This window comes from Phoenix dactylifera, chromosome 12, assembly GCF_051530095.1.
Source record: "Phoenix dactylifera cultivar Ajwa chromosome 12, Ajwa_hap1_PhDact_Kaust_v1.1, whole genome shotgun sequence".
Taxonomy (NCBI): domain Eukaryota; kingdom Viridiplantae; phylum Streptophyta; class Magnoliopsida; order Arecales; family Arecaceae; genus Phoenix; species Phoenix dactylifera.
Window position 1 is genome coordinate 9,718,678 of NC_143201.1, and position 25,607 is coordinate 9,744,284.

The following is a 25,607-nucleotide window of genomic DNA, read 5'->3' on the forward strand; positions in this document are numbered from 1 at the left end:
CTATTCTTTCTTCGATCCTCATCATTGTCTATTTGGCTAATTAGACATTGATGGCATGCCCTTATACACTAATTGCATTGCCGTTGAAGACTCAGTGCCTTTTTCTACTAGCCAATCCAGTTTTTTGAGACTCCAAAGTTTTCTTGCACTTGCTCGGATGGGACGTAAAAAGTGCAAATAGAGATCCTCCATTTGGGTCAAGAAAATTTAGGTTGGATTGAGTTAAAAACTTGGTATCTTATGAGTAGTTGATTGTTTTAAGACACTAGTTGTTTAATTCATTGAAAAAATAAATCATGAAGACTTTTAAATATTAGATCAGGTAGATCAGAAACCAGAAGCAACGCTAAATACATCCTAAGCCTTATAAATTAGATTAGGTTTTAGATCAAATGTGTCAAACTGGATTATTATGACCGGAAGGGTCCTTGCACCGAGTTGGGTTAGGCATGAACCTCTAACCTGACCTGAGCGTCCGACCCAAAACCCAACCAGAGGCGATCCATCGCCAGTTATCTATTGCCCTGAAGGAGGACCCCGCTACACGCCTCCACCAGTCATGCTGGTCTTGGATCCTTAAAATCCCTAGAGTTCGCTCCCTGCTGCCTTCGGAGGAAGAGCCACAGCGGCATGGACGCCTTCCAAGCTCGCCGGCCGATCGGAGGGGACCCGCAACAGCCGCAGAGCCTTTTCTGGCACCCTCCCTCCTCCTCTTCCTCTTCATCGCCTATTGGAGGCTATCACCATCACCAGGACCCGCACCTCGCCCGCCTGCCCTCGCCTCCCGCCTCCCTCCCTCCGCACCAGCCAGGCTATCCCCTCCATCACCACCACCCACCTCCTCCCCCTCAGCAGCATCCGCAGCAGCAGTGGCTATATCCTGACAGCCGTCCCATTCTTCAGCAGCCGGCGCCTTCTTTTTTACCTCATCCGCCTGTTCCGCCCTACCACGCGCAACCGCCCGTCCCGTCTTATCCATCGCCGATGCCGCCAGCCCCCCACCAATACCTTTCCCCCGCTCTTCCTACTCATCCTCCGCATCGTCCCCCTACCATGCCGCCGCCGCTGGCTCATCATCATCTTCCGCCTCCTCCTACCGCAGCTTATCCTCCGCCTAATCAGGTCAGTCCCTTCCTCCTCTCTGCACTTCTTGACGAGGAAATATATTACGCTATGATCCCGAACTATTCTTTTTCTTTATTTTTTTCGTTAAAAGAATGTACCCGATTACTGGAGTTCGTATTCATGGAATTGGAGGTTGTTTTGGCGGTGTTTTCTTTGATTCTCTGGTTTATAATATATGCCTTGGTTCTTTATTGATGTATGCAGTTGCTTGTGTCAAATTTTGCGCAGTTCATTTTCATCTAGGATCGCTGAGAAAATCTTGGTCGGTTAATTCTCTGGTTGTGCGAGTTTAAACCATGTAAAATAATCACGCCAGATTCCTCTATACGAAATTCGGGATTAAGTAATAGAAGGTTGATTTTAGCTCGACAACTAGCTGAAAAAAAGGGCTGATCTTTCCCTTATTCTTTCTTCCTGAGGCCAATATCATACATATGGCACCAGGATTACTACTTAACACTGAAAGGATTTTTTTGACGAAATTATATTCAAGGATCCTGGTGTGATTAGAATAATGTTTAACGAAATGATTTGAGATGATATTATTAACTTCCAAAAAGCACAGTTCTTGGGCAAGTGTTTTGGCTTGCAAACATTATTCACATCCATAATATTTTGTTATGTTTTTCTTTCCTTTTCATTACCTAGTATAAGAGTAGAAAATCAGAAAAACTACTATATAGAACTTTCATTTCCTGTCATTCTCGCTTTTCCCCATGTCCTTTTGTTTCATAGATTGTTGAAGTGACTGATTTCTGAAAATAGGAGGCACTGAGGACACCAAAATTGTTGGATTTACCATTTCCATCTAGCACAGATTCTGCAAAGGAGCAGAAACACCTAGTTATGTGTTGGCACATCAATATTTGTTGTTGTTAGACATTATTTATGGCATGGAAGGGAAAAATGAAGGTTTTGTATTTTTGGTCTATTTATTTAAAGATTCATCTGATACGTCGACTTAATAACAGATGATAATGACTATAATACACAAATAGGTACAGTACAACAACAAATTGGTGCACATCTTTGTTTGGCATAATGGTATTAAATATTGGATATGGCAATGTAACACTCTGGCTGTAATATATAAGACTATTGCTGGTTTTTGAGAATTAAAATCACATAGTTGATGTAGGCTTTCTTGAGTCATTTGGTCAACTTGTCATTCAGTGATTTGTTCTTCATCACAAAAGGTAAAGAAGTCTAAGAGATAAATATCTTTACAAGTTCGACCTCTGAAAGTAGGTGATGTTGGATCTTTTGAACACTTGGTTGTTTGTAGGGGATATATGGACATCTCGTAATTGGATAACAGAAAAATAGAGTGCTTGGTGATTGCATGAAGGATCTTGAAAGGTGGAATAAAAAGAGGCCTATATGGATGTTAAAATAGGTTAGAAAGCAACCCAAATGCGAGGATGAGTACTAGTACTGGTACCTCACTAATTTGGTGTGGCATTGTACTGAAAGACAATATGCCTTTTGGTTTGGGCATCAAAAAATGAGTTGATGCACTATGCGTCAGTACAGACGAGCATTGAGGGGCATACTAGGACCGATTCTTTCTAGCAAGGTTTAAAATTCTATAGGATGGAGGTGTCCCGGTTTCTCCATGGAATAGGATGTCCTGTTGTCCTGTCTTGTCCTGACACCATTCCCGATTATGCATTCTGGTAGATATCCTCTATCTCTCTCCTCTTCTTCTTTCCTTTCTTTTTTTCTTTTTTTTCTTTTTCTTCTACGTTCCTTTCTTTTCTTTCCTTTTTCTTTCTTTGTTGACCCTTTCTTTCTTTTTTCCTTTTTCTTCTTCTCTCTTTGTTTTCTTTCTTCTTTCTTTCCTTCATTTCTTTTTTTCTCCCCACCTTTCTTTCTTTCATTTTTCTTCTTCTTTTCTTTCACTTTCTTTTCTTCATCTTTCCTTTTCTTCTTTCTTTCTTTTTTCTTCTTCTCTTCCCGCATGGATGGATTTTGGAGTCCCGACCTCGTCCCGATCTTGTTTTCTTATAGAAATGGGACGGGCTGGCCAGGATGCCCCCTGTTTTGCCAGGATGTAAAACCTTGCTTTCTAGTACAATATAGTATGGTTGGTTTGTATTGGTACTTAAATATTTGCTGTACGGTATGATGAGCCATATTTCAGCTTATATCTAGCCACAACCTACATAAAATGCACCTTAAAGGATCTTGCAATTTTTGTACCAAAAAAAGGGATCTTGCAAATTCAGATTGGTAATCTATGCCTTTGCTAAAGTATCCTTACAGATTTTTACTGTTGGAAATAGCAGCATATGATTCTTTAGAAGTTATTTGTGTATTATTTTAGGTTCAAACAGCCCATGGTTCTTTAAGCATTTCTAATGTTCCTAGTGGATTTTATATGATCAGCTCAAGGTTTTTTTGCCGACACAAAGTTTCAAATTTATGTGCAAAGGGCAGCTTTAGTTCTCTAGTCCCCTTTGTCCCCCCATTCTATCTTTTTCATTTTTTCTTTCGATTTGGATATATGCTTGAGCTGCTTCAATGCTAGTAATTAGCTTTACTATTTTTTTGAAGGCATTTGGACACTTGCTTCAACTTTATACTTTGAATCTACTAAGATTTGATTTCATGAAGTGGCCGCTTGTGCATTTTGGCATGCATAGACTTTGATAACATTAATTGACAAGTTAGCTTAGCTCATGGACAAATTGGTGTCTTAAATGTCCAGTACCATTATTTATCTGGCAGTGTACGTGCATGAGGTCATTTTTTCTTTGATCCATTTCTTGAGATAGTATTACCTTTTTTAGGTTCATTACTATTTTCTGGACAATGAATCACATATGGAAAAAAAAAGGTGCAACGGGATTACATATGCCCATGATTTCTTTATCCTTGTTTTGTTTGATCTAATCCGCTTGGAAATGGGTGCATGCAGGGATGGGGAAATCCATCGTGGGCTCAGCATCAAGCATGGGAATACCCAGGTTAGTATTCACTGTAATGTATACATGATTTGGCATTCTTGACAATCTCATTGTTTTACTATCATGTAAAATGCATACGTCTTGTACATTAAGTTTGATTGTTACACTAACTAAAACCCTCTAAGCTTAATTTATCCATAGCAAATGTGCCACTACTATGATATATTTGGAGTTAAATGTTTCAATCTTGTTTTGTCATTTCTGGATAGGCATTATCTCAATTGGCTTTGGTAGTTCCTTTATAGCAAAATAATGTCTTCTCTGATTTCTATCTTTGTATTTTATTATTACAGCTCCCTTTCTTCTTCAAATGCAATATTTTCCAAACTTTTCTTTTGTAGTTTTGCCACATATCCATCCATGTCAGCTTACTTATTCTCGCTAGGCTCTAGTTACATGCATGTTTCTTCTTAATAGGCACCCTTTTCTGATTTATATCATATTCTTAATGTTATCATATCTCGTAAAGTTCTTATTAGTTCTATAAGCTTGTTATAGTGATACAGATCTCAGAATTGCATATCCACTTCATTGACAACTTTTAATTTTGTTAGGAATTCTCTCATCAATCATCCATTAAATACAGTGGAATTATGATTTATTATTGCCTTGTGGCTTATGAGTTTATCTTTTTCATTCACTTTTCTGCTAAACAAAGCAAAAACAGAAGTTCTGTTTCTCTTCATACTTCTGAACTTTTTGTAGGCCCTGAGTTTTTATATCATGGATATTTCGATTATCTACCCATCATATGGTGCTAAACTTTTGTTCTTATCTCTTGCGGGTTCTAAGTGCAAAGTTATTTCTATTTATTTGATTTTACAACAACGTTGGTTTCTATAAATTCTTAAGCATAATGTATTAGAATGGTAGTGCTACAAAATTTAAACTATGTAAGTCTTCTGATGGCCATAATGCATGCAAGGTACCGTGTTATTGGGGTATAGATTTTTTCCCCTTCATTTTCATATTTTTAGGACTATATCATGATAAGTTAAATAGCTCAAAATGGTGTATCCGCTATTTCATTCAATTGGCTAAACATCTATTCCCCATCCTAGTGTCATCAGTGACCAGTTCTTTGATGCCTATAAGCCATGAATGTTTGCTAGGATGTGCAAGAGTCCAATAATAAAGTTTCCTAAGGACTCCTTTCATGAGTTGCATCCACTCTTAGGATAGGGCGATAGGTCTTAGGTATCAGTCTCTACCACAATATGAAACCTAGTCTGCGTCACAGATTCATGGTGAAAAACACAGAATTACTTTGCCAAGGGAAAATTTTCATAATCCAGTAAAATCTAGGATACATCAAAAATTAAAATGTGAAATAACAAGGATGTAGGCTATCAAAGACATGTCAATGAACCACAGATATCTAGAAGCACTTCAGAATTATTTGTGAATTGTTAATTAAAAGTAAAGCATACATATGGATTTTTGGTGAAGTAGTCTGTTTGTCATTAAGTTAATAATTACTTGGACGAGAAGTTTTCTTGAAGAATTACAGAAATTTTTGCTAGCTTTGCATGAAGAAAGAGACATACCATATGTGGTCTTGTATTCTATGATGTCTTATTGGTAGTATATGATACTATCTTCTGTATAAGTTGATATTGTTTATTGTTGGTTTGGACTGCTGGTTTGTCCCTAGAATTGCACATTTCTCAAATTATATTTTGAGATTAAGTTAATGGTCATTGTTAGCATGGTTTTGAAAAGCGGCCACCACATCGGATAGTTGAGGTACTGCATAGGACATATGCAGTATACAGGTGCATATTTGGGCACTTATGTGGTTGATTTCTAGAAATATTTAGAAATAAATATAATTAATAAAGTTAGTTAAATATAAGTTGAAAGCAATAAATAAAATTTCAGAGATAAAAGAAAATTTATGTATACACTTTCACACTTACTGGCCTATTTTAGTACAATATGACATGTTTACCTAAAAGAATACCAATAGTAGAATTCCTAAGAACCGTGCTCAAATTCAGGTACACTAATGCAATCACCAGATTTAGGAATTACCAAACGATGAACAACCTAAAAACAAGTAACATGTTTGCATGACTTATAATTAAGCTTTGAGAACATAGCTAAGAGGTATAGTATTTATGCTACTAATTTTGAAAAGACACTTAAAGTCAGTTTTCTTCTTTTTGAAGTGCCTTAACATCCATTCTCATTAGGTGCCATCTTCCCAAGCTGTATATGTGGGCCACTGGGGCTTTTTTAGGCTTCTCATGGCTAACTCTTCAGCCTAGTTCCAATGCGGTTCAGTTACCAGCCCATCAACACAATTCAGGCATGCATCCAGACATAAATTTTATGCATAATAATAACAGTAATAAGCACAAAATCAAAGATAAGAAGGCAATGCCACCAAAACAATAGGAATAGCAATTATGGTTTGATGAACATGCTAATATATAACTAGGGAATGATGTGGAAGTGAATTGCTATGTGGTCTCATTTTAGAGATGCTTTGCAGCATATGAAAGTTTATAAAAGGGCATCCAAGTGCGTGAGATTCCTGGGTGTTTCTTATGAGGCTGCCTTGTAAGTCCTATTGATTGCACTATTCTAAACATGTACTAGTTGTGGATCATGCAAGACTGTGTGACATCCTTTCTCGCCACATCTTCTTCATCTCCTCTCTTTTTTGCTTACAACTCCTGTTTTCTTCTATTATTTTTTTCTGCAGATCTATTTCATTTTCCTTTCTTTTTTCCTTTCTGATGTTTGATACTGTGACAAAGGTTAAGCTCATGCAGCAGAAGGCTACCCTACAAGGCAAAGTTCATCTAGAAATAGTAAGAAAGTGGGGTTTGGTATAGAGTACTGCATCCATTTTTGACCTGCAAATTGCAAGAACAAAACCAACTTAGAAGTTCTCTGCATTCTTATTCATGACATGCTAAGTCTTATGAGCATAAAAGCTCTTAATTGCCAATATTTGATCCATACAACATGACTGGTAGTTATTGTTATCTCAAAGGAAATGGTCTTAATGGAAACTGTCACCTGTTCACATCATTTAATCTATTTTCAACCTACTATGTATATCTCTGTTTTTCCTGCCATTTGATCTGTGTGATGAATAACTGTGATGACAAAGATAATCTCAGTAGGATGTTTCTTAGCCATCAGTGAAAAGCCATAAAATACTGAAAATGTACAGCTAGATAGGCATTTTCTGTTTCATGATGCATGCGCTTTGTGGTTATAATTCTTATTATCTTGGAGAATTAAGACTGAGTTGTCAAAGTTCCTTATAATCTCAATGATCTTTAGTTGGTGGGAAACAAAATTGCTTTTCTTAATTCTTTTTTTGATCCATGTAGTAGCAGAAAGGAACCTTCCCTACAATAATGAAGAAGATTGGGCTGCCAGGGCCAAAGCATGGGCAGCTGCTAAATCTGCAACAGAGAATCATCATAGACAGGCACAGATAATGCCAACTGGAAGAATAGAAGATCATGGTTATGCTTATCATGAGCAGTATCAACAAGCAGCTGGCCCTCCTACAGATAATCAACAGCCATCACATTCTCAATTAAGTAATCAACAATTGCCAGCCCACTTGATGGATCAACAGAAACAAGTTAGTCATGTTCATGGTTCTACATCCTTTAGTTCTGGGTCGTCATTTTATGGTACAGATGGACGTCCATATTACAATGCTGAAGATGAAGCTAGTGGTGCAGATAAAGATCATATGACTTCTTCGCAAAGAAATTTTGGTCCAAGTTCATCCACCTATGAGCAGGAGGTACCTTATTGTTATTCTTCTACTCAAGGTAATGCTTCATTTAGCATTTGGCTTTGTGCATGAATGATATCCCAAGTGCTGCTGCCATCTGCGTTGGTCATATGTCTTTGTTTTTATTTGACAATTTCATGCGAACAGTATCCTTTACTTTGGTTACTGCATGAATTTGCTGTCCATGAAGGACAGCTTTCTTTAAATTTGTCAGTTGTATTATTGTACTAATATTGAATGCAGAACCTCTGGAATCTTCAATAGTGAGCACTCAAGATGTTGACATTAGTTACAAGCTTTACAGATCATTATTTGTCCTTACAGTAACTGTTATTTGTTTTGGTCATATAGACTAATCTTTTGTTGATTTTCAGCTTCCATATGATGTATATGGCTATATTTTGATTTCTTAATATTCTTATCTTTTTCTGCAGAGACAGATGCTGTAATTTATGCAAAACTGAACAGCCGAATTTGTTCCCTAGTTTTGATGCATAATCTGGGATTATTTTCCAAAATTATAAGATCAAAGGAAAGACATCATGAATTTTAAAAATCACATGTAATTGCTGGAATTGGGTTTTAAATTTTAAGGTTCTAATTTCCCAGGTCAGGATGTTTCAGTACACTTGTGAGCATACCCTATCTTTTGCATCCTGATAGACTTTCAAGCAATGAAGAATTCTCCAGATCTATGCGTGTTTTTATTACTGTTAATACTAATTAAATGATGGAGGACCAATTGAGGACAGAAGGGTAGGTGTGAACTAGGATTTGAATCAGGAAAAAATCTTGATCTCCTGCTACTGAACAGGGAGAAATGATGCTTTTAGCAATTATAAAATATAAAAAGACTAGAGATTTTGGCCTTAGGTTTTTATATGAGATACAGTTTTGGAGAACAAGTTTCCCATAGCAAAACTTTCAACTTGTGGTGGTCCATAGCAGTCCTAATTCAGATCACATAGTTGAAGTTTCCATGGAATACAAAGGTGACCTTTAGAAAATTGCAAAACAGGGATAGTTCTATTAGAGATTGAATATAATAGAGGGGGGGGATGGAGGGATATTTCTAGTAGAGTTTGAATATTATGGGGGAGGGGCCGGTTTTTTTTTTTTTCTTTCGGGGGGGGGGGGGGGGGGGGGGGGAGCAAGCTTCTCTCAAGAAAATTTTATAGACATTTCATGATTTTCGTTTTTCTACAAGAAAGATAGGATTCTTCAAATAAGAGAGCAATCTCCTAGCAAAATCAGCAAAAACCCTGCTTTTTTTATTTCAAAAATCCCTCAAAATTGGGATATATATATCCGATCAACCACTTATTAACCCTGTTTGGACTCCTAAAGAAATAAGAAGGGAAGGTTTTGAACGCTGGTCAATGTTTTAAGGCACTGTCGCATTAGCAGGGCCAAACTGTAAAAACTTCCTAGAGAGTCCCCAATCAATTAAAGAAATGACTCAATACTACACTAAATCTGGACTGTCTAGGTGACTTTTAGAATCCTACTTGGATCTGATCATAATACTCTAGCTTCAATATGATTGCAAGGAACATGTCCGCATCGGTATGTTAGTTCTGGGCTGCGTAAAGAATGTTCATCCACTTCAATGGTTGTATGCATTGTGTAGTACCATACATCACTTCCTAATTTGCGGGTAACTACGGTCTTGAATTATCTGGTCTCAACCTTAATGTAAAAGATTGACATGTTTGATGTATCACTCTGAAAAACTCTGCCTAGGTCTGAAATATTTTTACTCTAATGAACAAGAAATATCCTTTCATTTTATTTGTGTGCCTACAGGGCTTGTGAGGATTAGATGAGAAGGTGAGTTAACTAATTGTATACTGTCTTGACAATTAGAATTAAATTGCCGTTTAGCTATTCTCCATTGGTAGGATTCATTTGATGTGGTTAAATTACATTAATAATCTCCAATAATATAAAGCGGACGCCTAATTGTCTTCTTGCAATATTTGATTTCAAGCAAAGAACTAGTGCATGATTTGAGCATTCATATTGTCAAATGGGTTAAAGGTAGAAACTAAAGGCTGTTTGCTTCAGAATTGGATGGTGGATTAGAAATTTATAGGTGAGCTCATGATCCTGAATTCATGAGCCTATCTAAGGAATGTCAAGTCAACATGTGTTGGCTTGCAAGATTCCTGAAGATTTAAATTGTTGAAACTTGAAAGTATCATATTACCTTATCAACTATACGAAGAAAGAATATGAAGGCTAATATCCTTTAAAACTTGCCACTTGGTTTACAATATAGGAATTCTGTCATTTAGTAGTTCCTGAAGCTCATGCACTGAATGATCATGAGATGGTTAAGTACGATGCAGAACCATCTTGGAAAAAAAATAGTATCTGTTATAGGAATTTACGTTTTGGCTGGTAATTGTAAATACATTTTGCTTTTGTTAATGAAATTTAAAAATCAACTTTTGTGGAAATCCACCATAGTTCACCTTCTTATGAATACTATGGGTTATCAAAGGAGTCTCCTTTACTGGACCACATTGTCAAGTGGGTTTTACATATTGAAGTCTTCATGCATCTCATTATTTCATTCGAAAACACCTCATCTGTTGCATCAAGCGACAAACAAAACAATGCAAACACAGGTGGTATTTTGCTATAGGCTTAGGGAATTTTTGTACAATGTCTTCTGTGAGCATGTCTTCATAAGATATGAACGAGAAAGTGGGTTTCAGAGATGAGATTGTTGCTGTTTTTGTGGATATATTTAAATTATTTAGTAGAGTACTTTTTTCTATCATTTCAGAGCATCATATATGTTTCTTTTTTTGCTGAGTGAGCTTTTTATGGATTTTCTTACTGAAGGATTCCATTTTATTTGATTCTACCAGTAAAGTTGAATAAGTTCGGTTACATCAGGATTCCTAGTTGTGCTAGCTTATCTTTTACCTTACCCTGATCTAGAAATTAGTTGGTTTGCTAAGATGTCATTGTGGGATATTGAGATTCTGCTTACCTTTTTGTGATGAAGACAGCGAGCTTATAAATCATGATAGGTAACTTCCGGAATATGATTGATAACTAGGAAAATGATAACGTTTGAATTAATCACAATGTCCAATTCATGGATAAATAATTCTGGTATGGATTGGTCAAGCCTTGTTGGTCATGGCCATTTTTCCAGATTACTGAATATTTCAATTGAATCATGAATAACCACTATTAGCTAGTCCAGGGAATAAGTTGAGGCTTCTATTTTGTGGTTATGGAGGTTTGCTGGTTCATGAATTATCATATATTCTTTTACAGATGACCAGGTCAAAGCCTATTGACTTTGGAGACTTACTGCTGTTGCTTTAGAGGGTTTGTCAGATGATATTGACTATTGTGGTGACCAAGAAAAATCATTTATTGTCAATCATTGTCTTCCACTTCTTGTGAACATATTATTTTCTCCAGATATATAATTGTTCATGATCTAGGTGGTCTACTTAAGAATTAACCATTTATTAGGCTTGTGGTTTTGGAAGGATACTAGCTTGTTAGAACTGCATGCAGAACTGTGGTGGTCTTTTTTTAGATGCTCTTTACTTGTAGAAGAGGATAGTGATGTTAATCCCACTTTAATTGCTGCTATTACATGGAAGATATGCCAATTTCATAAGTTCATGGATTTCATAGATATTTCCTAATGACACTAATAGTCGTTGCAATTTTCAAGAGGGAAAATATTTAGATTAGTTGTTTCTCCTGCCATTTGGTTGGTGACCTAGATAAAGAGAATAAAGCAGAATTTATGATGAAAATGAAAATGTAAAGGAAGCATTTACTCCATTCATTGAACATATTAATATTTTTTTGGGTTGCTATCAGCATGCCATGTCTATAGTCTCACCCATTTCTTAAAAGGTAGTCATTATTAAAAGAATTTATTTTGAGAAATATACTTTTACACCTCTTTGGGAGTGTATATGGTCATTATGTGTTGGTATGTGTATGTTTTAATGCATGCATGAGGTCTTTTTGCTTTGGAGATGTTAGAAACATGCTGGTTAAGAAATTGTTATTTAACTACAACATGGATTATCTATGAATCAGATCTGAGACCTAAATATTTTCTAAGTTCTATTTGAGTAGCTTTGTAGGCTAAGCACTTTATCTGCTGGTACTAGTTAGTTATGAACTCCATATAATTTCACCCTTAATATAATTGCTCCATGGAATGCTTTTATCTTTTATAATTTTTCCCTGCCATTCTGCACTGCTTTATAAAACATTAGTTATTGAACTGTACATATTTTGTCACTCTTAGGAGCCTGAAAGCCTGTAATCTTGTTTGTGATTCATGGGTAGTGTTGCAAGAAGATTGCCATCAAAGTTGCTTTATGTGGGAGTCTGGATTGTGGTTTGTGCTTCTAATGATAATTTGATCTTCTTCGCTTTGACTGTGCCATGTAATAGCAGGTGACAGAGAATCTGTGAACCAAAGTGAGAGCTTGCAGCAGCCATTTCCTTTACCTGCTTCATCAGTTCAAGAAGGGTTCCTTCATTCACAGTCCACATTACCTGTTCGAAATATCTCAGTGGAACAAGCTCATTTCACCCATATTGGACAGTCCTCCAAATTGATACCTGATGTCAGTGATCAACCGCTGGATTTTCAGCCTAGATCTGCTTCCGGCCTTGAACCACACCCACAGATTAGCTACGAACATGCTGATCTAGCAGGATCTGTGGGAGTGATGGATCATGATGCAATTGAGACGTCTATTCATTCTTGGACTCCATCAGCTGCTCCAAGGGTTTTTTCTCATATTCCTTTAGCTCCAACTGGAACACAGGTTGCTAAAGTCCTTCCTTTAATCCGTATAATTTCGTTTGCATATTTAGATCCTTGACATTAGGTTGCTGCTGCTGCTTACAGTTTGATCCTTCTTTTGCATCACAATCTTCCCTACCCGTGCCCCCTGCTCCGGTCTATGTAAGAGTTCCTGGAACAAACTTCAGGCCCAGCATCCCACCTGTCACTGCACCCTTTGGCTTGGGCTCTGGAACTTCTCTTCATCATGCAGCGGCATTTTCTGGTGATGCAAAGGCTGCATTCAATCTCTCTGAACGTCCAAAGAAGGTGCGGTTGTTAATTTTTCTAACACATAACTTTTTATCTTATTTTACAGTGTTTAACGGTTGTTCTCTGTAAATCTCAGTCTGCTGTACCTAACTGGCTTCGAGAAGAAATAATAAAAAATAAATCTGTTCTTGCAAATGCTGGTCCAAACCACCAAAACGGAAGCTCTTTCCATTCTATTCAATCTGAAGATGATGATAAGTCCTCTAAAGGTGTTGATCAGGCTGGCAGCAAGAGCATGGAATCAACCAAGTCAACTGAAGATGAGGAAGATGATGAGGTACAATTACCTTTCTTTATAATGGATATAGTTTTTCTGGTTGTCTTTTCACAGTTTGCAACTTAAAAATGTGTTCTGGCACATAAGCCAAAAGTCGTTCGTTTAAAATGTTGGCACTAGAATTTTTTTCGTCATATGATTCTTCAAGCCCTTCTTGTCACATCAAGGTTTCAATAACCCCATTTGCTTTTTGATCTTTATCTAATATTTCTCCTTTCACTGAACTTTGTGGCCAAGGATGTATGGTAAAATTTTGAAGGCTAGGGTTGAGTCACTGCTATCTCCACTGAAGATGGTTGGGTCAAGTGTTCAGTGATTGGTCTTGTGAGGATGTCCTGAGTTTTGGTGGAGCCGCAACATGGTTTTATGGTAATTGGCTTTTGGTTAGACCATTGGCAAGTGCTATTTACCATTGCTTGTGCCACTTAGTGTTGGCATCAAGTGCTGTATTTGACCGTGTTTAGACTTGACATGGATTATCACGTATACACACATAGTGCAATACATGTTCAGGGTATTCGTGTGTATGGAAATGCTAAACCAATTTCTTACTGAGTTTATCATCAGTTTAATTTAATTAAAAAAATCATGGTGAGTAAATAAAGAAAGAACAGATGGAACTTTTTTATATTGCTATGTGCACAATAATTAAGAGAGAGGGCAGGGGATGGGAGATTCAAGGGAACTGTTTTGTTGATGATTGTTGAAGTAACTGGGATTCTGGGACCTGGATAAACTTCTCATCAGTTCTGATTTTGGATAAAAGTGAGTCTTTTCTTCCAGCTTTGCTTCCTTAATAACAAATTGATATATAGTTAATCCCTTGTGTCCTTTTTGTTGCCAATTATTGTTATGACTGTACATATAGGTTTTACCTAGCTTTAACTCCAATGCTGGCAATATCTAGTCCTCAAGTTTCTGCAGTCCTAGTCCATTTTGTTTTTCAATTTACAAATGGCATTCCTACGAACTTATGCTGGCTTTTCCTCTAGAGGAAATCAGACAAATATGTAGTTCAGTATTTTTCTGTGTCCTAGAGGGAAGGATATAGATGCTGACAATAGGCTTGAAAATAAGCAATAAATGTCCTTCAGAAGTTCTAGTTGACCAGCAAAAGATGATAATTTATGCTTTCAATAGTCAATCAAGCCTTTAACTTTGTCTAAATGAAGATATCTGTTGGAGGATGTTGGTTTTCTTTTAGTAAGAGGCAGACCAAATTGAATATCGTAGAGCCTTCAGGAAAACCCAATAGGTTGCAAATATCTGAATTATGAGAGCAACCGTAACTGAAATAGACCGAGTTTTTCTTGATGCTGTAAGATAAAAATGTAAGATTGTGAAATTTGCAAAACAAGTCTTAAAGATTTTTAAGAAAAAAATTCTCCTTTGCAAAAGATTGGTAGGTTTTCATTTTTATCAACTAATACAAGATGATAGGTTGAAATTTGTGATCCTGTTTTATATAACTTGATTTCACCCTTAGCAACAACCATATTTGGTAGTGATGAGGGACACTCCATGATTATATTAAAAGAATAGAAGATATTTTGTATTTTTATAACTTTGCCTATGTTTTGTATGACTGGTTTCAAGCTTGGATAAAGGAGAGTTGTGGTAGGTTGACGGCCACTGTAAAACTATAATCACATCCCATGAACAAGAATCTGTATAAGAAAACTATTAGGCATTACCTACTATTGACGTGCTGCAGCGAACCAAACTTCACATCCCATGAACATGAATCTGTATAAGAAAACCGTTGGGCTTACCTACTATTGATGCCCTGCATCGAACCCTGTGTAATGAAAAGTGAGAAAAGGTTAACTAGGCATTTCTTGGAAGTGACACATGACATTGGCGCCCGGATGTGGTGAGAACTAGACAAGGGTTCTCAAACTTTAATGGAGGGCAAGTAGGCCTATGTTTTGTATAACTAGTTTCAAGCTTGGATAAAGGAGGGTTGTGGTAGGTTGACCGGCAGTGTAAAACTACAATCACATCCCATGAGCAAGAATCTGTATAAGAAAATTCTTGGGCATTACCTACTATTGACGTGCTGCATCAAACCCCATGTAATGAAAAGTGAGGAAAGGTTAATTAGGCATTTCTCGGAAGTGACACATGACATTGGCGCCCTGATGTGGTGAGAACTAGACAAGGTTTCTCAAACTTTAATGGATGAGTATGGTTAGAGAAGTTAGTCGAGGAGAGTAGGATACATCTAGCAACTTGGAATATAAGGTCATTAATAGGGAAACTAATGGAACTAATAGATATAATTGCTAGGAGGAGAGTTAAAATAGCTAGCTTACAAGAGACTAAGTAGATAGAGAAAAACAAAAGAAGTTGGTAAGACAGGATATAAACTTTGGTATACTTGGAAAAATTGAAAGAAAATTGAGTAGGACTTATTGTTGATAAGAGTTTCAAAGATGAAGTTGTCAACATTAAGAGAGTAGGAGATAAAATAATCTTGGCAAATTAGTGTTAATAGTGAAGTCTATTAATAATCTTGGCAAAATCATTAGGAACTTGAGGACTAGGTGGTGGAATTTGCAAGGAGAGAACCAAATGGTTTTTAAGGATAGAATGCTGAAGGAAAGAAAACAAGATGTAGATGGGAAATCAATGCTATGTGGGAAGAGATGACTAATGGTATTAAGAAAGTGGCTGTAGCGGTATTAGGAGAATAAAAGGAAATACGACCATCCGGTAAGGAAACTTGGTGGTGGCATGAGAAAGTTAAACTGGCGGTTAAGGTTAAAGGGAAGTGCTATAGGGGACTCCCTAAATGTAGAAATAGAGAAGCTTATGAAAGCTATAAGATGGATAAAAAGAAAGTTAAGAGGACGGTACAAGAGGCTAGGTTCAAAGTGTATGAAGAGTTATATTGGAAGCTATAAACTATGGATGGGTGAAAGATATCTAATAAGATTGCAGGACTAAGGAAAAGAAAAATTTGAGACTTGACTCTAGTTAAATGCATGAAAGATGAAGGCTAAAATATTTTGGTTAAAGAGGATAAGATGAAAGAAAGAGAAGTTGTTTTAGTAAGCTATTCAATGGAAGACGTGTTGACATTTTAAGATATCTTACTAATTCTATTGAGAATAGAAATTTGAAGTATACACATAGAATTAGAGTATTTGAGATGAAGTCTTTGGAAAAAATATTACGAGAAGTGGTTGGACTTGATAGAATCTTTATTAAATTGTGGAATAGTTTAGCTGATGTGGAAGTAATTTAGTTGACTAATTTATTTAATAAGATTTTAAACCAAAGTGCATGATGAATGAAGAGCACTATAGTACTGATTTATAAGAGTAAAGGTGATATTCAAAATTGTTATAACTATTGTGGTATTAAATTCACGAGCTATTCTATGAAATTTTGGGAGGATGATTGAGCATAAATTGAGGTGTGACACAAAAATATCTGAGAATCAATTTAGTTTTATTTCAGAAAGATTGACTATGGAAGCTATTTTTCTCCTTCGGAGGTTAATGGAGAAATATAGAGAAAAGAGACAAGATCTTCATTTTGTTTTATTGATTTAGAAAAATCATATGATAAATTCCTTAGAGAAATTTCATTGTTGGTGTTGGTAAAGAAATGAGTCTCCTTTAGATATATTAATATGATTAAGGATATATACAATGGACTGGTTACTGATGTGAGCTACCGATGGAACACTAGTGAGTTTTCAATCACAATAGGGATTTGTTCTAACTTCTAAGTCCTTATCTTTTTGCACTAGTCATGGATGTATTTACTAGGCTTATTCAGGATAATATTCCTTGGGTGCATGCTATTTGCGAATGATATAGTTTTAGTGGATAAAACTAAGATTGAAGTTAATTGTAAGATGGAGTTATGGATGAGTTTATTAGAATTTAAGAAAGAGTGTATTAGAATTTAAGAATTTTAAGTTAGGTAGGAAAAAGACGGAATAATGGAATGTAGTTTTCGTAAAGTTAGAAATAAATATGAAAACGGAGTAAAAATTGAGGATCATAAAGATTTTAAGAGTGATAATTTCTGGTATTTAGGATCGATTATTCATAAAGGAGGGAGGGATTGAAGAGGATGTTGTCTCTAGGATTAATGCAGATTGGATAAAATGAAGAAGTGCAGTTATGATATTTTGTGATTGTAGGATACCTACTAAGTTGGAGGAAAAATTTTATAGGAGAGCTATAGAGTTGACTATGCTTTATGGTACAGAATGCTGGGTAGTTAGAACAACATTTGCACAAGATGAGTTCGGCCGAAATGAGAATGTTGAGTTGGAATACAAGAAAAGTTAGAAATACTAATTGAGGATATATTGAGAGAAGGACGATTTTGATGGTTTGTACTTGTACAATGTAGGCTGAGGGATACACTGGTATGGAGTGATTTGATACATGTAGAAGAAAAGAAGGGTAGAAGTAGACTGAAATTACATGGGATTAAGTAGTAGAGAAGGACTTAATATCTATATATCTTTTAGGAAATGTGACCCTAAATAAAGCAGAATGGAGGAAATGGATTCATGTAGCCGATCCTGAATAGTTCGGGATTAAGATTTAGTTGAGTTGAATTGAGTTGAGATAATTCGTATTTTTGAGCACAAGTAAAACCATTTGGGGAGCCATTGAGACTAAGAATAGTGTATAAGATCAGAATTCTTGAGAATGTTATGATATTGCTCCTTAAGAATTTTCTGCATTACTTGCACAAAAATATTACTTGCCATCTACTAGAATTAGCTTTTGTAGTTATGATTGTTGGAAAGTTGGGTATCTTTTGTCTTATAGTTCTGACAAGTACGGAAACATTTTTTTGTTCATTTAATCACTCTTCTTTTCATATTTTTTTGTAGGATGATGTCGAGGCGGCAAGATCAGCTGCATTCAACCAGGAAATAAAGCGTGTCCTAACTGAAGTTCTTATGAAGGTTTTGTTTGCCCTCTAGATTTTAAATATGTCTATTTTCTTCCCTTGGTGCTGATTTATTTTCGATACACAGGTTACGGATGAGCTTTTCGATGAGATTGCTACAAATGTTCTGAATGAAGATAATCCAACTGTTGAAGGTGGATATTTATTCAAGGAATTTGCATTCTCTTCCAACTTTTGTACAATGCGTAGAAAATGTGGTGCATGTTGTATGTCATGTTTCTTGTCTTTCTGCTGCAGTTAGTGATCATGCTGATGTCGAAAATCATGAAGTCTCTTTTCCAGCAGCTTCAACACCTAAAACATCTGCTAAGGTTCTAGTTCCAGCTGGAAAAAGCAATAAAAATATTGGCGGTACTGGTGAAAATTCTAGCTCAAGCTCTTCTAGAGGAGACATACTGGGTCTTGCCAATTATGCTTCAGATGATGATGATGATGTTGATGATTGTGTTGGTGATGATGGGGGAACTCAAAGCTCCAATTTGCTGTCTTCTGGGATGGTGATTGATGCTTCTCATCAGCAGGAAACCAGTGGCAGGGTTTCTGCAAATGTACTTGAGAGAGTGGAAAAGGGGATTGCACTAGTCAACAAAGAGAAGCCTAGTGAAAATGTACACAAAATCAAGAGTCAGAGATATAGAACAGACCCTACTGGATCTCCTCCAAATCTTGGAGCAAGGGATAATGAAGGAAATTCTGTGATGCAATATGCCTCTTCATCTGACAATAAATTGCATGGTCGTGCAAGTGACAGGATGGCTCGCATTGGTGATGTGCAGACATCTGTTGAAAGTAGAAAGTTTTTTCAGTTTTCTCCAGATAGCTCCAATTCTCTTCAGTCAAACGATAAGGCAGGAAAGGAGTCTACTGTTGATGATGCTAAAAATGGGAAATCAGTCAGTGGAGAGGGCCATGTTAGAGAATCCAAAAGTATTTTGAGCAATAATAGACATCCAGAAAAAAGGAGCAATAGCGACTATCCTGTCAAAGAGGCAAAAGCTGTTGTAGATAAGACAGTACTTGAAACTTCTGGTGCTAAAAATTTTACCAGTCATGAAGGTAGGGAAAAAGTCAAGAAGGAAAAAAGGGATAACATTGAGGAGAAAGCCCAGGATAGGGGTGGTGGAGGAAAAAATATGAGGGAATCTGATTCCAGAAGCAGTTCTAAGCATACTAGTGCTAGGGATGACAGGAAGGATGTGACAAAAGATAAAAGGAAAAAGGACAAGGAAGATTGTGCAAAGAAAGGGGAGCAGATAAGGGATGAGAAGGAAGACAGGTCGACACGAGGTATGAAGGATGAGGTCAGGTATAAAACTAGAAGGCCCCCTTCACCTAGCAGTAGAGTTAGAAGTAGCAAAGAAAATTCTTTGCATGGTTATGGCAGTCTTTCAGGTGATGACCGTTCTGATAATTCAAAGAAGAGGTACATGTAGCTTCTATCTTTAGTATGCTTATATTAAGTGCCTTCTTTCTCTTGTCAATCTTAATGTTCCTGTGCCGCTTTATAGGAAGGTGCAGTCACACAGAGGTAGCTCGTCACCATCACCTACAAAGTCTAGGATCAGGTATAGTGGATATACATAAACAATCTCTCTGTTTGGCTTAGCTGAGAGAAATTTATATTTTTGTAGGATTTTTGAATCATCAATCATGCAGACATGTTCTAATAAGCTTTTCCCAACTGTTTTTTTGATTCAAGGAGCAACCATTTTTTCTTACTTTTAAGTTTTTCCATCTAGACTAAGCTTAGCCAATGTGCAATTTTATGTATTCAATATAATGCATTCACTTTCTGTTTTCTTCAGGGACAGAAGAAAATAAAATCAACAACTTTAGTGAAGCCTTATTAAATCTTGTATTGTGTCCTTATTCCATTCTTTAATTGAATTTTTTGCCACTTGTTCTTACCTTGAACCCTTCAAAAGCCATACCCTTTTCCTTTCTAAAATGCTCATATAGATAGGCACTTGACATTGTGAAGGAGAAATGGACTTTTTTCTTTGTTAATGTTCTACATAAGAAGTGTAATTATTGACCTAGGCCCTTGGTCCAAATACTGACTCCATCAGTCTGACTGGTTTATGATTAAAAATATTTAAAAATATTAAAAATATTAAAAATTAGATATGATATGATAAAATGTCTAACTATTTATATTTTTTCTATTTTTGATGAACTGTTTATTATTTTTTATCTTACATTAAATGCTACTCTTTAAGGCACATTTATCTCCATTCTACACTACCATTTAGTTGTAGCATAAATAGAAAAATCATGATTCATTTAATTGTAAAAAATGAAAGTAAAGTTGCATATAATATAGAAAATATATAAAATTTATTGATATTTTATATTTTAAATAATAAAGTTTTAAAAGTATTCAAATGCATTAAGTGAAGTATGGTAAGAAAGAATTGTTTATTTTCAATTTTGTATTGGAAATAATTGATTATTAAAATACTGAGTAATGATATGTTTTGAATAGCAGATATATTTTTTGTTGCTTGATAAACTGTCAAACAAATTGTTGTGTTGGTGGTTGAGAGCACCCTGCACAAGCCTTTGGTCACGTGGTCATGTATTTGATTCCCATCCTAGTCACGTTTTTCAAAATTTTTCTTTTCAATTGCTGACCGCACTTTCCACCGCTTGATTCAATGGTTTTCTCGGAAAACCAGCCAGATCAGCAAGTTTCATGTGGGTCCACCACATTTCTAGTCTTACATGAAATCTGGACAGGTCGTAGGTCTGGTTTGCTTGTTTTCTGGGTGGACCGGCCAGTCTAGTCTGTCTCTTATAACTATGCTATAGTTAGACATGTGTTGATGGTGTCATAATCTCCCCACTTTCTTGTGATTTCTACAACAGATTACAAATGATAAATTATGAACTTAAATAAATATAAGATAATCTGAGAAATGATAGGGAAGACAAGCATAACTTTCATTGATGTGCCAATGGGCCACCTCTTAAAGATCTGGCTTGGTAGCATGAATGAATTTACGCCATGCTTGTGCCAAGATAATAGGAAAAATAAATTAGTCTGCTGGTATGGCCATTAAATGTCAGTCAGGAGTGGGGTGTGGGAATGTGGGTGCGGGTGTGGGGAAGCAGATATTTCGGAAACACTTTACAAGGAAGCGCTTAGAAAGCAAGTGCAGGTTCAAGATTTTAGGAAGATTCTAAAGCAGGGCAGAAGATTCCAGCCATTAAGGTCTAGCCCAGCCAAATAGGGGAGCCAAACTCCAGTTGATCTTGGGCTTGGTATATATAGTTTAATTTCAGACAGTGCCCTAGACTTGCCTAAGGTTTTAGCCACAGGTCAAAGGTCAGGCCTGGTCCTGGCCAAGCCTTTCGAATTGGCACTCCTGAGTAAAAGTGCTTGCTCTTTTCCTCTTCATGCCTTTCCATTTGATTAAAGTGTTTTTAAGAAATTAGAGCTTGGACTGTGTAATAGTTTCAGGAAATGCCCTACCCACGTATAGTTTCATGCATGCCTTTTGTGTTGACATATGTGGCATGTGACTGTTTTAAATTTTTCAGAACCCTATTTGGACTACGAAAATTGCTTCCTATCATGTGCAGCGCAGATGGATTGACTGCTTAAAAAATGCGTAGGTATTGTAATACTTTGCATTTTTTATTTCTTGAAATTAGGGCAAATGGCCTTAACTGCATCTAGCCCCCCCCTCCCCAACCAAAAAAAAAGCTCAAACTTTAAAGGGTTGCCTATGGCCTTATCATCTGAAAACATCCGTTTTTACTATCAGGAAACATAAAAACATTTAATTATGAGTACGGATACTAATATATGATTTAAAATCTTGCCATTTTGGCTTCATGGTGGGCCTCTCGCCCATGAAAAGCTACGAAAGCAAGGACTCCACACCAATTAATTTATGGCTGAACTTTTTCTTATCATACCTTTCTTATGCTTTAAGTGAAACTCATATAGATGTGACACTAACTTGTTGAAGGCGCAAGAGGGGTCAAAATATGGTCCTGACAGATGAAGCTGAACCATTATTGTATATGTGGAGAGAGGACCTGATTTCAGCCCTCTTTCTGGAGGACTTTTGTATTCTAAATTTTAGATGCTCTCATTCACTTGTTGTCTCATCAATATTCCTGCTCTCATTTCAATTATATTTAAGTATGGGCTAATGTTTCTCAGTTGATGTCCTGCTTTTGGTAATTTTTTATGGCTTATTGGGATCTTTCTTGAATATGTTCAGAGAACCTGTATGCTCTAAAGAACTGACACTATGTTGTCTGCTGGTGTCCTGGGAACTGCATTAGTGGATAAAAATGATAAATTTTGGGTTTCGTTTGGTCTAATAAACTACAACTAGTATTACTTCATTTTTGTATTCATATTTTTTTTTCCGAGAATGTTATATCAAGCTGCCTCTGCTGTTCCAATTTTAGACTGTATGGGTTGGAATCCATGAAAGATGGAACTTAGCTGTACAAAGTAAGATGCTTGAAATTAGTAGTTCTATCAGATTATAATAGATTAGCCTGTTTGAGCAGTCAATTTCTAGTGACTGGCTTCCTTTTTTTTTCCACGTTATGGGTGTTGGTACTTGTTAATATAGCTAAAGAAATAACATTTTTATGGTATAAAAGATGTGATCTCTAGCATGCAGGTAGGTTCTGAGCGGTTAAAAGGATTAAGGACCAGCAAGTATGTGTATTTATGCTTTTACTTACCCAGTCAGTGTTATTTCTTATTTCTAGACAAGTTTCGCGGTCTCCACATAGCAAGCATTCTCACCGCAGGAATTCTCCCTATTCTTCTCTTGATCGGAGGTAAGAGGCCTAACATTCTGTTTTGTAAGATTAAGATTGTGTTATTCCTCGAAACAAGTTACATCGCAGGTGAATGTGAGATGGGCCCTTCTAGACCCTGGTTCACACCCAAGTGGTTTTCGTGTTACTAGTCTTTGATTGACATACTTAATCCTTTTATGCTGCAGGAGGAGATCTAGATCCACCACTCCGGTCAACAGGAGGAGATAACACAGGCATAATATGGGAGCAGTCGGAAAACATTGAAAGTTCAGTGCTGTATGTGATGTCATTGGTCTGACATCTTCCAGGTGGGTGGTCGGCTTGTGGCTACTTGCTACGCTGCTGTTACTGTTGCATCTAGGATAACTCTTTTATGAAGGAATGGGGAATCTGAAGAGGATCACTAGTTGGACCTATATAGGATCAGGCATGAAATTTTAGTGGCTCAATTTTCAAACTCTACAGGGAGTTCTAATGGAAGTTGGCGGTGGCAGCAGTTGGATTTTAGGGGTGGGGCGTTTGAGAGGACTCGGTAGTTGTGATGTATCAGTAGGAATTTAATATTTTTGTTGGTCAAGTATGGTTTCATATGTGCTTCATGTTTTGTATGGTAGGATGCTAGCTAAAATGGAATATATTCTCATGAGTATGTATTCTTCCCAACTATATAGCTGATGTTTGGAGTGCAATGTGTTCTTAGGAGTCTTTACCTGCTTCCATGTGGTTTGGAGTGTAATGTCAAACTACATTTGGCGTCCAATTATCTTTTTCCTAAAGATCCGGCTAATCTGCTGGTTTTGCATTTCCCCCATCAACTATTAGTTATCCCCAATATCCTAGCGCTTATGAAACATCTGGCTAGTTAATGTGCCATATAGCTTTCATGTTCAGCAAACGTGCTTGGGGCCTGTGAGTATATCTTTGCAGTGTGATTTTTCATGGCTTGCCCAAGTATTCAACTAAAACCTCATTATCATTGAAGCGTTGTATGCTGAAACTCGCAAATGGTGATGCAGGGGTAGCTTTCTCTTGGCTTATTGTATTTAAGGCTTGTTTGGTTCGCGGGAAAAGAAGGAAGAAAGTGTGGTCAACGGAAAAGTAATAAGATATCTCTTATTTGGTTGGAGTTTTTAAATAAGAGAGATGGAAAAATTATATTTTTATGGAAATATAATTTTCACATTTCATGGAAAAGTCTTTTTCATGAGAAACATAAGAAAACTACTTTCGTATGAGGCGGAATCACTCTTTTTATTTTTTTCCAAAAAGGCTCTTCAGCATTAAAGAAGCATTAAAAAGGTATTAAAAATCTAATTTTTATTAAGGGCATAATAGGAATTATACATAACTTTTACAGAAAAGTGGATGGTCAACCAAACATAAGCACTTTGGAAATTTGTCACTTTTCTATTGTTAACCAAATATGCTAAAAGTATTTTTCTAGGCAACATTTTTTTTAGAAATTTATTTTTCAGAAATTATATTTTTAGGAAAGAAAATGCTTTCCGCAAACCAAACGAGCCTTTAGAGGCTACCATGGCAAGGCATCAACCCTTCTTGTTTGTTGTCTCTTTACTGGTTTCTGCCAGAGATTAAAAAACTGATTAAGTTTCTCGCACAACCCTACCGATGCTGATTTCTTAAGGCACCTTTTGGATTGAAGATATGTGGGGTTTGTACTCGTATTTCCTGAAAATAACATCAAACATGTTGGGCTGTTGACTGGGATAAGTTAGCTTGGCTATCCGCTAAATGCAGCTGTATGCTAAATTGGTATGACCTTGTGCCTGATGACTGTGGTCTCACTACGTTTCAGGGTATAACTTGGTTTAAACTCCTCCGTTATCTCTCTATTATTAGAGAAATTGACCAATTTAGGATATTATGTAATATAATAAAGAAATTTTTATTATATTATTATATTATATAATAGATTATTATGTAACAGAATCATAGAGATTTAAAGAGTAAAATTTTCCAAGTTTATAAAAAACACCTTTTTCTTTTCATTTATAGTAATACCCGCATAGCCTTTTCTCATCCTCTCGTCATCCAAGTACAAAGTTAACTGTAATTAATGCTTCGTATAAGACATGCTTTTTTAGTCAAGAGTTGAGATTTATATCTGTTTGTTCCTGTATGGAATAATATGTCGTTCTAGGGCTGGTCGTTATTTGATGGTACTCTATGTATCCTCTCTCTTTGCTGCCTCCCGTTGGGATTGATTTATCTACCATTACTTTTATTATTGTTTCTTCATGGGATGGATTCACGATGAGCTTCAATTAATTCGGTCTTTCTTAGGACCAAAACCCTGACAGTTGTAAGAGTGCCAAGACTAAACAATTAAATAATGCCCCAGCCTGTAGCTTTTGCTGGTGTTTTGATGCGACCGTCGATAGTTTGGCGTCCTTACATATTGGTGGATAATTATTATGTTCCGACTCTGATCTGATTAGACTCAACCATTCTGTAATTAAACATGTGGATTGGGTTGGGTCCAAAAATTGAGCTTGATCTAAATTACATCTAGATCTAATTTAGGTCAATAAAATAGATCTGACTTCTAACCCCCCCCCCCCCCCCCCCCCCCCCCCTCCCAAAAAA

At 36.5% G+C, this 25,607-nt stretch overlaps 1 protein-coding gene across 4 annotated transcripts; it reads left to right on the forward strand.

Annotated features, from left to right (window-relative positions):
* The first annotated feature begins 440 nt into the window (after positions 1-440).
* On the forward strand, positions 441-23,689 carry LOC103696292 (cyclin-like protein). 4 transcript variants are annotated; one of them, XM_008777860.4, is made up of 12 exons: positions 441-1,122; positions 4,046-4,094; positions 7,445-7,900; positions 12,316-12,692; positions 12,776-12,979; positions 13,059-13,259; positions 18,127-18,201; positions 18,274-18,340; positions 18,444-19,629; positions 19,715-19,771; positions 22,947-23,018; positions 23,186-23,689. In XM_008777860.4, the coding sequence occupies exons 1-12, from the start codon at positions 631-633 to the stop codon at positions 23,226-23,228; spliced, it is 3,279 nt and encodes a 1,092-aa protein (XP_008776082.2). In that variant the 5' UTR covers positions 441-630; the 3' UTR covers positions 23,229-23,689. The 4 variants fall into 4 exon arrangements, with proteins under 4 accessions (XP_008776082.2, XP_008776083.2, XP_026656637.2 ...); XM_008777861.4 differs by having other exon boundaries at positions 517-1,122; positions 7,448-7,900; XM_026800836.3 differs by having other exon boundaries at positions 517-1,122; positions 7,451-7,900.
* Positions 23,690-25,607: the final 1,918 nt, after the last annotated feature.